Source organism: Callorhinus ursinus, unplaced genomic scaffold (assembly GCF_003265705.2).
Source record: "Callorhinus ursinus isolate GAN/ISIS: 27379988/994484 unplaced genomic scaffold, GSC_fseal_2.0 scaffold4, whole genome shotgun sequence".
NCBI lineage: Eukaryota > Metazoa > Chordata > Mammalia > Carnivora > Otariidae > Callorhinus > Callorhinus ursinus.
In genome coordinates this window covers 55,361,757-55,376,724 of record NW_027397066.1, presented here as the reverse complement: position 1 = coordinate 55,376,724, position 14,968 = coordinate 55,361,757, and the positions used below count along the sequence as shown (strand labels likewise).

At 35.8% G+C, this 14,968-nt stretch overlaps 1 protein-coding gene and 1 long non-coding RNA gene across 2 annotated transcripts in view; one reads left to right on the top strand and one right to left on the bottom strand.

The window, feature by feature from the left end:
- The window catches only part of LOC112835901 (sulfotransferase 1B1), a 32,459-nt gene extending 31,526 nt beyond the window's left edge, over positions 1 to 933 (top strand). Inside the window, exon 8 of the mRNA XM_025887547.2 lies at positions 711 to 933. Within this exon, the coding sequence (XP_025743332.1) occupies positions 711 to 832 (122 nt within the window). The 3' untranslated portion in view covers positions 833 to 933. The remainder of the gene's footprint in view (positions 1 to 710) is intronic.
- Positions 934 to 3,953: 3,020 nt separating this feature from the next.
- The window catches only part of LOC141372613 (uncharacterized), a 69,180-nt gene continuing 58,165 nt past the window's right edge, over positions 3,954 to 14,968 (bottom strand). Inside the window, exons 2-4 of the long non-coding RNA XR_012377935.1 lie at positions 5,576 to 5,610; positions 5,149 to 5,195; positions 3,954 to 3,994 (exon numbers count right to left, since the gene is read on the bottom strand). This is a non-coding gene — a long non-coding RNA (uncharacterized lncRNA). The remainder of the gene's footprint in view (positions 3,995 to 5,148; positions 5,196 to 5,575; positions 5,611 to 14,968) is intronic.

The following is a 14,968-nucleotide window of genomic DNA, read 5'->3' as shown; positions in this document are numbered from 1 at the left end:
TGACCATCAATAGATGAATGGGTAAAGAAGATGTGGTATATACATACAAGTGTATACTACTTGCCATAAAAAATAATAATAATAAAACAAAATCTTGCCGCTTGCAACAACATGGATGGATCTAGAAGTTTCTATGTTAAGTGAAACAAGTCAGAGAAAGACAAATATACAATTTCACTTATATGTGGAATCTAAAAAATAAATAAATAAAACAAAACAAAACAGAAACAGACTCATAAATACAAAGAACAAACTGATGGTTGCTAGAGGGGAGGGGGTGGAGGAATAGGCAAAATAAGTGAAGGAAATTAAGAGGAACAAACTTCTCGTTATAAAATAGATAAGTCACGAGGATACAGAGCACAACATAAGGAATGTAGTCAATAATATTGTAATAACAGATGACAACTCCACTTATCATGGTGATCATTTCTTAATGGATATAAGTGTTGAACCACTATGTTGTACAATGGAAACAAATTTAATATTGTATGTCAACTATATTAAAAAAAAAAGTCAGGTTCTATTTAGCTCTAAACCATCTTTCTAGATGGCAGGAATGACCAGTAAAGGAGAAATGGCATTTTAAAGTATTCAAATACAAGGAAAGTTTTTCTTTAACTCTTTGAACCTTTTCTTTTGGTATTCATTAGATTTCCTTCATAATGGAAATACATTATTCCTTAATATGTTTTCCTATTTATTTTTAGGGATAGCAGGTGACTGGAAGAATTACTTCACAGTGGCCCAAAATGAGAAATTTGATGTCATTTACAAGAAGGAAATGTCTGGAACCGAGCTTCAGTTCCGCACAGAGATTGAGTCTATGTGACCAATCTGAAGAACAGAGTTGTAATGTGTTAAAATGGGGGCAGTTATGACCCGACTTGGGCAGTCAAATGGATTTATAAAGGAGAAAATGTGCTTTTAAAACAGATTTGTGTGCATGTCATCAATCAGGTCTCACTTTTGCTCCTGACTCAGCTTCCAAATTCCCTAAATTTAGGGCCAATTGTTTTGTTTTTGTAGGATATTCCTGCCTTTTCCTAGCCTAGTACGGACAACAGAGAAAGTACTTATCTTATTCAACCTCTGTGTGTTATGGCTTAGAATGAAGTTTCCCTCCTCCCTATTAACATGGTCTAAGAAGTGCTGTTTGCATGCTGACACTACATTTCTTAGCTCTGCCCCCATTCCCTTTGCTGAAAATTTGACCCAGGACACTCTGTTCCATTGCTGTCTTCTGGGTCTCAAGTTGTTCCCTGAGTCATAGCTCATCTTCTTGCAGTGCCACTATTTGGATAACACAACTCATGTCCCAGATGATGGGGTTCAGATCTTGGAAGGTTGTTCCTATACCTAATTTCTAAGCATCCAAATTTTTAATTGCTGAGCATCTAATTTCTGGGTCTCCATAGGTGAAAGGTCTACTTACATTGGTCTCCCTAAGGTTCTCCCATGGGAACTGTAGCTCTGCTCTGAGAGCCTGGACTGAGACTGCTACTTGCTTCCTGTGGAGAGTCCTTCCTGATCTCAACAGGCTCTTCCAAAATTTTGAGAATCACCTATTGCCCTTGGCTGGTCTCCATTCAGGAACTTCAGTTACTTCATTTTGTGAATTTTTTTTGGTGGAATTTCCCAGACTGGTACCTGAGGGGGAATGTCTGGGTTAAATCTCCATTATGTCCTCCAGACCCCATATCCCTTCTATGTACCATCCCACACATATGCCTATCAATTTGGGCTCTTTTATAAATGCTTCCTTGGAACATTTGTTTCTCAACTCCAGCCTTGCCTTAGATGTAGTTATCTATATTCCACGTGCAGCAAGATCTTTTGCCTGCAGATACTATCAGCAAGTGCCAAGCTCCCAAACCCAAGCTTGGTTCAAGTTCCCTGCATCTTACTTGTTCTGGAGAAGAGTTCTGATACATGATAGAACCCTGAGCCATAACTGAGAGAGCTACGATAATTTGGTTGACAGTATTTTGCCTTCACAGGTGAATCTGCTGCTGGAATTACACATCAAGCATGTATCTTCTCTCTTCCCTAGTCCCATCAGGGGGATTGATCTAATGCCAACTGCAAACCTCCTGGGAGTGAAATATATATATGATTTTAGAGATAGTTGTTTTGATAGGTTTATTATAATATATATTATAAGTTATTTCAGAGTATGAAATTTGTTTGTATGTTCCTTAGAAATATGTTTAGTAGTAGTTAATCTTGAATACCTAAGGGTATTGTGAACTAGTTCGTTTTTTTTAATTTTATTTTTTTGTTATGTTATGTTAGTCACCATACAATACATCATTAGTTTTTGATGTAGTGATCCACAATTCATTGTTTTCTAGAATACTCTTGACAACAAGGAAGTAAAGCCAATCATGGATCTATTTGCTTTATTATCTTGATTAATAAGTTAATGTGATATATACTTCTGATTATATGGTTTATTTTTGAAAAAAAAAAGCCTTTCTGAACTAGTTTTTATTCTGGGTAATAGATTGGTTGCACTAACTGCCTTCAGTAGCAGGATAGGATAATTTCTATTTTCCCTAGTTTTCCATTGTAGAAATAGTTTCTGTAACTGGACTTTATTCAAAAAATTTGAGTAAGCTTCAACTATGCCCCAGGTATTTTTCTAAGCACTGGAAACAGAGTGAGGAAACAAATAGAATTTAGATTTGCCTATATCTATCTAACAGGTTGTTGCCTCTGATCCAAGTGCCAACATCCCATTCACTCTCATCAACTCATGGTAGCACTCCTACTAGAATTCCAGTTTCAGAAGTACATGATATCCTTTAAAATCATTTCAAAAACTGCCACTAAATTAATTTTCCTAAAATAATGATTTATCGTTATTTTTCCTATTAAACAATCATCTGTATAATTTTCAAATAAAAAAATTAGAATAATCTCATTCTATTTTTCTCTTACCAAAGCAATACTGTAAGGATAGTAATAGCAAATATCTGGAAATGAGATTACTCCCACATCCATGGCCCCTCACTAATTAATTCAAAAACTGTTTTCCAGGAAGCCAAAATGTTTCTTAAAAAATTGTTTCACATCATGGCATTTGAAACAAGTACTAGCACTTGTTCAGAGTAGGTACCATTATTGATAAAAGGAAAAGAGCCACAGAAACTCCCAAGGGAAAAACATTTTAATCCCGGATTTTCCTTTTGTGAAATGCTTAAACTTTAGAAAACCAAGCAAATAAGATTTTAGTTTTTCACCTGTAAAATAATGTAATTGGTTTGTGTTTCCTCCATATTCTAAAACTTTATGGCTATATTTGCCTCCTGTTTCCATAATCAAACTGTTTTCATCAGTGCCTGAATGTTCTTTGTGTTTCCTGTACCAGCACTTGTGCTTATATCAGGCCTTTTTCCTTCCAACCTCATTCCCACAAACACCTAGAATGCCATATTTCTACTTCCCTAGATTGAAAGTCCAGTTCTAATTTCACTTCAATGAAGAGTTCTCTTACCACCCTCTCACAAAGAAATGTCTCCTTCCATCCGAGTCTTCTGGTATTTGTCCCCTGGATAGTTTATCTGACAGTTACTAACTAAAGTGGTATTATCCTAAAGCACCATTATTTCTTTGGAGCTACCTAACTATCAACAAATTAAGCTATGTTCATTGAAGATAAGGACTGGTTTTTACCTTTTAGTGCTTCTATAATGCTTGGTGCAAGCTTCGTAGATAGTTGGCTCCATGTTATGAATGATGACATTTAAAGTCACTTAAACTCATCTAATAAAGTTTATTTGTAAACCTCTTCTTTGAAAATTAACAATCACTTTCAATACACATTAAATGACACAAATTATATGGACCACATCTTCTTTATCCATTCGTCTGTTGAAGGGCATCTTGGCTCTTTCCACAGTTTGGCTATTGAGGACATTGCTGCTATGAACATTGGGGTGCATGTGGTCCTTCTTTTCCCTGCATCTGGGTCTTCACACTACATCAAAAACTAATGATATACTATATGGTGACTAACATAACATAATAAAAAATAAATAAATAAAATAAAATAAAAATAAAAGCACCCTTTTGCATGGAAAAAAAATAAGCGCCTAATTAAAAAAATAAATAAATGACACAAATTAAATAAACATAGCATATATATATATTGCACTAATAGATCAAGGCACTTTTCCATGCTGGATTAAATTATAGCCTCAGACTCCTTTTTAACACAATACTATATTTATATATTAATTCATTGAGGTTGGTATACTTGATCGTCAGTTTTATATATCAACTTGTCTAGGCTACGCTACCCAGCGATTTCACCAAACTTGAATATAGGTGTTGCTGTATAGACATTTTATAGATATGGTTAATATCTACCATTAGTTGACTATATAAAGGAACTTATCATTGATAATCTGTGTGGGCTTGATCCAATCAGTTGGAAGGCTTTAAGAGTAGAACTGAGATATCCCTGAAGAAGAAGAAATTCAGAAATTCCATTTAAGGAATGCAATATCATCAGCTCCTGCCTTAGACTTTCCAGTCTCAAGGTCTGCCTTACAGATTTCAGACTTGCCTACCTAGGCCCTACAATCATACAAACCAACTCTTTGCAATAAATCTCTTGGTACACACACACACACACACACACACACACACATATATATATACACACATATAAGTGTATAAAACACACATATATATACATGTATGTATGTCGTGTATGTCTGTATCCTCATTGGTTCTGATTCACGTGACAAAAATCAAATACCAAAAATCATCAAAAGAATCAAAAATGTTAACAATTCATTGGATGACAACTCTCATATCATAGGCCTTCCTTCCTTGTTATTTGTTGAAAGCAAAGAGTTGAAGTCCACCTGATGTTGAAAGAATTTTCTTACCAATAATTACAATAATGCTTTGTCTTAATTTCTAAGAAGGATGAAAAATTTCTATGCTGAAAACCATAATATATTGATAAAAAAAATCAAAGAGGACACAAATTAATGGAAAGGCATCCCATGTTCCTGGATTTCAAGAATTAATTTTGTTAAAATGTAAATAATACCAAAAGCCATCTATAGAGTCAATGCAATCCCTATCAATATTCCAATGGTATTTTTTATGGAAGTAGAAAAAAGCACTCACAAGATTTATATGGAATGACAAAGAAATCCCAAACAGCCAAAGCAACCCTGAGAAAGAAGAACAAAGCAGGAGATATCACTCTTCTTAATTTCAAGCTATACTATAAAGCAATAGTCATCAAAACAGTATGATACTGGCATAGAAACAGACAAATAGACCAATGGAACAGAATTGCAAGCCCAGAAATAAACCCAAGCATATATGATCAACTAATATTTGACAAAGGAACCAAGTATATATTCACTGGAGAAAAGATAGTCTTTTCAACAAGTGGTGCTGGGATAAATAGATATTCACATGTAAAAGAATGAAACCAGACCCATATTTTACACCACTCACAAAATTAACTTGAAGTGAATTGAATCTTAAATGTAAGGCCTGAAATCATGAAACTCTTAGAAGAAAACATAGGAACAAAGCTCCTTACCATTGGTCTTGGTAATGATTTTTTGGAGATGACACCTAAAGCACAAGCAACAAAATAAAAATAAATAAGTGGGAACACATCAAACTAAGAAGCTTCTGCACAACAACAACAAAAAATCAATAAAGTGAACAGACAATGTACAGAATAGGAAAAAATATTTGCAAACCATATATCTGGTAAAGGATTAATATCCAAAACATATAAAGAACTCATACAACTCAACAGCAGAACAACAACAACAACAAACAAACAAATAATCCAAATAACAAATTGGCAAAGCACCTGAATAGGCATTTCTCCAAAAAAGGTATACAAAAGGCCAATACGTACATGAAAATATACTCAACATCACTAGTCATTAAGGAAATGGAAATTAAAATAAGAATGAGATATCACATCATGTCTGGTAGCATGGCCATCATCAATAAGACAAGAGATAACAAATGCTGGTGTAGATGTGGAGAAAAGGGAAACTTTGTGCACTGTTGTTGGGATTGTAAATTGGTATAGCCACTATGAGGAAAACAGTATGGAAAATCCTCAAAAAATTAAAAATAGAACTACTGTATGATCCAGCAATTCCACTTCTGGTAATATATCCAAAGGTAACAAAAACACTAACTTGTTAAGATGTCTGTACCCCACATTCTAAGCAGCATTATTTACAATACGCAAAATGTGGGAACAACCTAAGGGTCCATTGCTAGATGAATGGATAAAGAAGTTATAGTATATATATACATATAAAGTAAAGATTTTTTTACAATATTTACAATAGGCAGGACATGGAAAAAACCTAGGTATCCATCAACAGATGACTGCATAAAGAAAATGTGATATATATATAGAGAGATGATAGATAGATAGATAGATAGATAGATAGATAGATAGATATCATGGAATACTATTTAGCCATAAAATATAAGGAAATCCTACCTTTTGCAACATGGATGGACCTTGAAGGCATTATGCTAAGTGAAATAAGTCAGACAGAGAAAGACAAATACTGTATGATCTCACTTATATGAGGAATCTAAGGAAAAACAAACAAACAAATTCATAGTAAAAGAGATGAGACTTGTGGTTACCAGAGGCAGAGAGTGGTGGGAGAGGGAATTATGGGAAGGAGCTCAAAGGTACAAACTTCTGGTTATCTTATAACTAAGTGCTAGAGATGTAATGTGCAACACGGTGACTACAGCTAACACTGCTTATGATAAATAGGAAAGTTGTTAGGAAAGTGCAGCCTAAGAATTCTCATCAGAGGAGAATTTTTTCCCTTTCTGTTTTTAAATTTTCCTTTCTTCTTTTCTTTGTAATGTATGTATATGAGAATATGGATCTTAACTGGACCCACCAGACTCATTTACATAATGTATAAATCAAGCCAGCATGCTGTATGCCTTAAACTTACGCAGGAATGTACGTCAATTATTGCTTAATAAAACTGGAAGAAGATAAAGTGAGAAAACTGAAATTTTATATTAAGATTCAATCTAAGTCTGTTTTACTCCAAAATGTCATTCTTAACTATTCTGACAATATATAGAATTATATATAAATAATCTCCTTCAGATATTAGGTTAACTCTCAAAATACTATCATAAACATATTCATGTAAAGATGCCCAAGCTGACAATGTAAACGTTCTAAGCTCTGTCCACTTTCACAGACCCACTGTTGCAGGTACACTGCCTGCAAACTTGTGAAAGATTAGATTTGTGAATGCCTTTCTCTTATAAGCTATGGTATTATTGGCATTTGTTTATCATTTTTAAAAGATGGCACATAAGAGATTATTTTGAACAGTATGGGAAAATTGAAGTGATCGAGATCATGACTGACCGAGGCAGTAGCAAAAAGAGAGGTTTTGCTTTTGCACCATTTGATGACCACGACTCTGTAGACAAGATTGTCCTTCAAAAATACCATGCTGTGAATGGCCACACTGTGAAGTAAGGAAAGCCCTATCTAAGCAAGAGACTGCTAGTGCTTCATCCAGCCAAAGAGGTCGAAGTGGTTCTGGAAACTTTGGTGGTGGTCGTGGAGGTGGTTTTGGTGGGAATGACAGCTTTGGTTGTGGAGGGAACTTCAGTGGTCAAGGTGGCTTTGGTGGCAGTCGAGGTGGTGGTGGATACGGTGGCAGTGGGGATGGCTATAATGGATTTGGTAATGATGGAAGCAACTTTGGAGGTGGCGGAAGCTATAATGATTTTGGCAATTACAACAATCAGTCTTCAAATTTTGGACCCATGAAAGGAGGAAATTTGGAGGCAGAAGCTCTGGCCCTTATGGTAGTGGAGGCCAATACTTTGCCAAACCACGAAACCAAGGTGGCTATGGTGGTTCCAGCAGCAGCAGTAGCTACGGCAGTGGCAGAAGGTTTTAATTACTGCCAGGAAACAAAGCTTAGCAGGAGAGGAGAGCCAGAGAAGTGACAGGGAAGCTACAGGTTACAACAGATTTGTGAACTCAGACAAGCACAGTGGTGGCAGGGCCTAGCTGCTACAAAGAAGACATGTTTTAGGCAATACTCATGTGCATGGGCAAAAAAGTCGAGGACTGTATTTGTGACTAATTGTATAACAGGTTATTTTAGTTTCTGTTCCGTGGAAAGTGGAAAGCATTCCAACAGAGGGTTTTAATGTAGATTTTTTTTTTTTGCACCCATGCTGTTGATTGCTAAATGTAATAGTCTGATCATGACGCCGAATAAATGTGTCTTTAAAAAAAAAAAAGATGGCACAGTTCAAGCTCATCTAAATTAATGTATGTTTTGAGTGTTTATTTAAAAACTCACTAATTAGAAAGGAATGTTTCTGGTACACTGCGTGGAGTCCAAATACATGACTAATAAGATAGTTTTTGTAATGCAGCCTCTTCATAAAATGAGGACTGACTGTCCTGTTCTCTCCTATTCAGGGGAGAAGAGAACAAGCTGTCATAAATCTTGTTGAGAAACTTCTCATGCAAATTTGAGTAGGGGAGGGAAAGGAAGAGAAAGGACAAATATTTCCTTGCAACTTGTATCCCCTATATCTCCTCTCTTCCTCTAGTCCTGTTAACAGGACTACCAAAATTCTTGAGCATATTGAAAGCATTTGTAAAGAAAGTAAAATTCTTGTGCTGCTCCTTAGAGATTCTAATGTAGCCTGGACAGTGACCTCAGGTTATGCATTTTATATAAACACAAAAGTTAATTCAATGGCTATATTACCTATTGTTATTTCCAAGTGATGAAGATGAGCTATTCTTGTTTTCCAAGTAACTACCAGATGGATAGATGATGGATAGGTAGATAGGATGATAAATAGATGATAGATAGATAGCTAGATGATACATAGGTGATAGATAGATGTAAGAGTACTGACTGAATTCATATTTGGAAATGCAAAAAAATAAGTAAATAAAACTTAAAACTGGTGATTTAATATAATTTGAAAGGAGGAAGTTTAGTGAATTATACAGCTCTACCCTAAGCCTATAGCCAAATGTGTACTATGTTTCAAAATAAAAGAAATTAGTAACTTTTCCAGCACAGTTTGCTCAATGTCTGACCTATTCACTAGCTTAAACTATTGGTGCAAATTCCATTTCATTAACATTTTTGCTTATTTCCTGCGTATTATTCCTTCCATTGAATAAAAGCTAAATTTCTAAATGGATTGGTATATGTGAAAACTACTCGCATTTTTTTGCCTGAATTGTTCTTATTAATATATTTCGAGGTCTTATGCTTGAAGCACACTGGACTTCTACAACAAAGCCAAAACACAAGGAAAGTACACCAGAAAAAGGCAGGAATACATAACAAAGTAAACAGATATAAAGTAAAATTCAATGCAGCCTACTGGTGAAGGTAGCGTTCAGTGTTACAGAAGTTCTATGGCAATATGTGAATTTTCAATTGTCAACACAGTTTTACATTTTGTGAAGCATAACATACACTCAGAAGAATGTACAAAACTTAAGTATCCTGATAAATATGCCCAAATGAACACATCTGGGGAACCAGATCCATATCTCAAAAAACAGAATATCAGCATATCAGAGCCTTCCCCTCCATTGTACTCCTTTGCAGTCGATAATCCCCACAATGAAAATCGCAATCCTGATTTCCAACACCATAGGTTAGGTTTTCTTTTTGAAATTTATGTTATTGGAATTATACAGATGGATTCTTTGGTTTTCTGACCTTTTCCCTCAACACTATTAATGGTGATTTATCCGTGTTGCTTGTACTATTAGGTTTTTTTCTTCATTTTCATTTTCATTACTATACATATTTTATTGTGGGAATATACAAGTATTTATCTGTATATTGGAAGAGTTTCCAGTTTATTTTTTATGCATACTACTGCTGTGAACGTTCTTGTTCATATTTTTGGTATACATATTTTTGGTGCATTTTCCTTGAATTCAACCTAAGAATTAAATTACTAGATATGATATGCATAGGTTTAAGACATACCACAAAAAGAGTTCTAAGTATACCTACCAATTTCCAGGCTTATCTATTTTGTTATTTATAAAATAATTTCATCCAGCAAGAATATAGGCCAACCATGGCTAAAAATTAAGGTCTATAGAGGTTCAGATGCATAAATTTTCAGCTCTGAAATACTATGTAAGAAAATAACTAAAATATGTAAGCACAGATTCAGATGCTCATGCACATGACAACTTACGAATATGTTTTTATCTGCCAAATATGTGTGGCAATAATTATTTCCTTAACTGATATAACAGAGAATATATTGAGAGCATTTGAGGCCTGAAGTTATTTTCTTAACTAACACTTGCACAGTGAAAACATGACTTCTATTCCAAAGAAAATTTGGAGACTGCATACAGAAGAGGAAAACAACTTATGTACTAAACAAACCTCTATCTACCTCACCCATAGTAAATTCATGACTCTCTTTTCTCACTTACTATTTCTTTCTTTTGTAATAATAGTTCATAATCAGTCTCAGGGCTCAGAATTAGAGGAAAGTCGGAAGATGTAGAAATAGCATCTCCAAAGTAAATAATTCTTCTTGAAAGAAATCTAATAAGAGATTTTTAAAATTGTCACCATCTATTTTATACCTCATAATCTGCCGCCAGTAACTGGCTACAGACTGTATCCAACATTTTCTCACATTATTTTTGTTACTATTATTTGCAACTTCTCAAATCGCTATCTTAGACCCAATTTGTCTGTGCCCCTTTTAATTGATAATTAATCTAATGGGCTCACAAGAATAACAACAACAACAAAATAATTTGAGGAATGTCATATAGTTCTTATACTTTATGCCTCAGGTCTATGAGAACTCTTTTGCCAGATGGTCCCTGAAGACATATTTGACCCTTTATTTTATTCCAATAGAGCTCATTAACCATAGCCTGTTCTTCAGATACTTTTCTTCAAAAAACCTATTTTTCTTTAACTATGCAGTTAGAATTAGATTATAGGTTCAAAAAGTATCCTTCCAAGGATTTAGCAGGATAGGAACCAAGAAATATTTGAACTGCCAAACTCCTCCCAACTCTGTGATTCCCAGGACAATAGTGTTTCTCATGCTTTCCAGCTAAGCACCAGGAAACACCCTCTCAGGCTGAGCCATGCCATCTTTAGGGCTGGACAAAATCTCAAAATGATAAAAAATTAGCTGCTGGGGCAGGTGAGTGAACGGATAAGCATTGCCCAGTGATAGTGAGGACACTTCTGAGATTTCCTCAAAGTGAAGGGAGCTTGGTTGTTTTAATTTTGAGTTGCTCTTTTCTCCTTTACTCACTCTGCTCCTGGAGAGGTGAAGTGTCTTATCTAACTGATAAATTTGAGAGAATGGCTGGCATGTTTTGCTCCTTGCTACTCTCTTCTCCTGGGAGTGAGCCTGTACTCTTTCTTAAGAGATAAATTCTGTCTAACTCTGTGGTTTAGTAGTTCTCTTTGGCTAAGACCTAAAGTCATATTTTTCCAGCTTGGCCTCTGTCAATAATAATGACAATAATTTAGCTTCGTCTTAATCATTTGTTTTATTTCTTAATATTGTACAGAAGCTGAGCCAAGAAGAGTAGTCTTAGTTGTTCTGTAAAGGACCCATTGTGCTGGACTGAGAATGTTGAAAAATGAAATAACAAAACTGTAGATAAAGCACACATGAGGAGAGGCTTTTGGAATGAAAAAGGCATTTATTTCTGTTCCTTAATCTCTGGTATAAAGGGAGAGATTTGTGACCTTGGTGCTTTAATAAGGATTGTTTTGGGCCAGTTTTGACTGCTGCAGCCTTGGTGAGAAGCTTTGTATCAATCTATGGTACAGTGGCTTTAGAGGTAACTGCAGCTTACGTATGATTTAACCTTAGGTGAGTGGTTCTTTTTGAACAGGTCTTGGGCAACAGTGGTATAGTCCATGAGAACAGTCTTGGTAAGAGCCAGAAGAGGACCCAAGCCAAAGGCAGCCAAAATGAATGGCCTCAGAGAATGCACGGAGGTCTGCAAGACAGTTTGCAGATGCCAGAAGAAATTTCTGCTTTGTTTTAGGAGAGTCAAAGACTTAGTTGTCGGCACAGATACATAAGAACACCAAAGATAGGGTCTTAACAAAGTATGGCCCTGAGGTCTTTTAGCAAGCCCTGCTTTCCCTCAACTGTAACAGCTGAGACAAACGTCTTATACAGAAAAATCCCTTTAGGCTTTTTAGTCATTAGTACTGGCAGAACAGCATTGGCTGCTTCTTAACTGCAAAGCAATTGAGCTCCTTGTTATTATAGAAATCAGATTCTAGAAAGCAGATATTCTAAAAATCAGGTTCCAGCAGGATCTAGACAATGGTAGAACCACTAACTCAGATTTTATTCGGTGCTCATGGACACAGGAACGGTAGAAAAGCTAACTTTGGACCATCTGGTGCTGAACACAAACTCAAGGCTACTCTCTTCCCATGACATGATTTGAAGTCGGCTATTGACTTATTTAACAAGGGGAAGCTTAGATGGGTCCCCGCATGTACTCACCTCTCTCTAATCTTGTGTGAAAACCAACATCTTTCTGGGAAATTGTTCACAGCTTAAGTTTACAGGGAATGGTGTGATGGTTAATTTTATGTGTCAATTTGGCTAGACTATGTTGCCCAGTTGTTTGGGCAAACACTAGTCTAAATGGTGCTGTGAAGTTATTTTGTGATGTGATTAATGTTTCTAATCAGTTGACTTGAAGTAAAGGAGATTATCTTCACAAATGTGGGTGGGCCTTTTCAAACAGTTGAAAACATTAAGAACAAAAAACTAGGTTTCCCAAAAAATGAATTTTTTTTTGAAAGTGATAGAGGGGGAATGGGAGGGGCAGAGGGAGAGTGAGAGAGAGACTTAAGCAGGCTCTCTGCTCAGCATGGAGCCCAATGCAGGGCTCCATCTCATTACCCTGAGATCATGACCTGAGCCAAAATCAAGAGTCAGATGCTTAACCCACTGAGCCACCCAGGTTCCCCCTAAAAAAGAAGTCTGCCTCAACACTGTACATAGACACCTTACCCTAGCATTCAACCTGACACCTACAGATTTCAGACTCAGGACCGTAACATCAACTCTTGCATAATTTTTAGTCTGCCAACCTATGGATTTTGGAATATCTGGCCCCCAAAATCATGTGAATAAATTTCTTAAAATAAATTTCTTTCAGGGTGCGTGGATGACTCAGTCAGAAGAGAGTGTGACTCTTGATCTCGGGGTCATGGGTTTGAGCTCCACATCGGGTGCAGAGATTACTAGAAAATAAATAAATTAGCTTAAAAAAAAACCTCTTTACATATCCACATACCCACAGTCACTCGTACCCCCCTTCCACATATCTGGATATATAGGGATATACGTGTGTATGTGTGTATATGTATGAATATAAATAAATACACACACACACACACACACACACACACACACACATTGGTTTTTGTTTCTCTGAAGAATCCTGAAAAATTCCCATGGTATCTGGGTAACTAACGTAAAGTAATTGGCACCCTGGAAAGGTTAAAACAAGGAATAATTTCTTCTTTCCTTAATACCATTGAATTTCTGCTATGGTCTTGATGAATACTAAATATTGTGGTTCAGAAGCCCACGTTTACCTGGAATAGTTGCTTTAGTGAATAGTTTCTTTTCTAAATGTAGTATAGGCAGCGATGGGATTATGATATTATTTTGTGTGCTACTAACTCTTTGAACTTCTAAATGTAATGCACATCAGAAACTTGCCTTAGATCTTCTGAGACCCTGAAGAAACCAGGTCCATTCTAATGACAAAATTTAGGTTACAACTGCTGAAAGAACCCCAGGATCTATGAAATTACTAAGAATCCATCTAGCTGTGACTCTTGAGAATTACAAATTGAGAGAAATTTGGGCTTTGGCTTATGGACGTCTATCAGAAAGGCAAGAAAATTTTATTTTGGTAGTTAGTTTCTTTGGTAGTTAGTTGCAATGGAACTTAATGTTCAGCCTTTAAATTCCTTTAAGAATTTGACAAAAGAAATGAGAGTATAGTCAAATTTGGGACACCTTTATGCTGTTAGCATTTTTTAGGATTTTTTTTTTTTGCATTTTATCCTAATTATATCGTTTAATTTCATTACGGAATCTCTGACAACCTGATGATAATCAGTAGGGCTGGACTAATTTGGTTGAAAAATAGAATATGAGGTAAATTATAGAATGGCTTTTCAACTGACTTAATTAATGTGCTGTTTGGGTAATTTCATAGGTTTCTAAAGGTAAAAATCTAACTTCCCACCAGCAGTTCAGAGACTAGACTGGTATTAGAGGAGTGGCCTTGCAAAGGAGGCACCGGGATAATCCTGATTAAACTGCTAATCTCATTCAAGAGGAATGACCTTATCCCTAGTAAATCAGAGTTTAATGATTAAGCCAAAGGAAAAAAGAGCAAATATTGAAAGAGTGTTAGTAGGAAGTGTTCCCTCTTCTTTGTGTTTTCTTTCTGTGGAACGAATTCTGATGGTTAACTCAAAGCCTCTTTCTTGTACTTTACTAATTCTAAAACTGAAGTTAAGTCATATATCTAATTAGTAAACTTGGGGAAAATAACTGGGCAGGTTCTGTTCAGCTGTACTCTTTTTACCTTCTGACAGCAGTTCTGGCCACTAAGATATTCTGCTCTGCTCCTCCAGGTATAGACTACCTCCCTTTCCCCCATATAGACCTATAGACCTACCCCAGTTCAGAATTACCTGCAACTAAGTCTGCCTAATTTCAAGGCCAGTATTAACAAGCCCATTTGTCTGACAAACATAAAATTGAATCCACTGACTTGGTTTCAATCAATAATGAGGTTATTTTACCTTCTACCTTTACCTTTTATGTCCTTTCTCAGAATGTAGGTGGGGAACAGAGATTC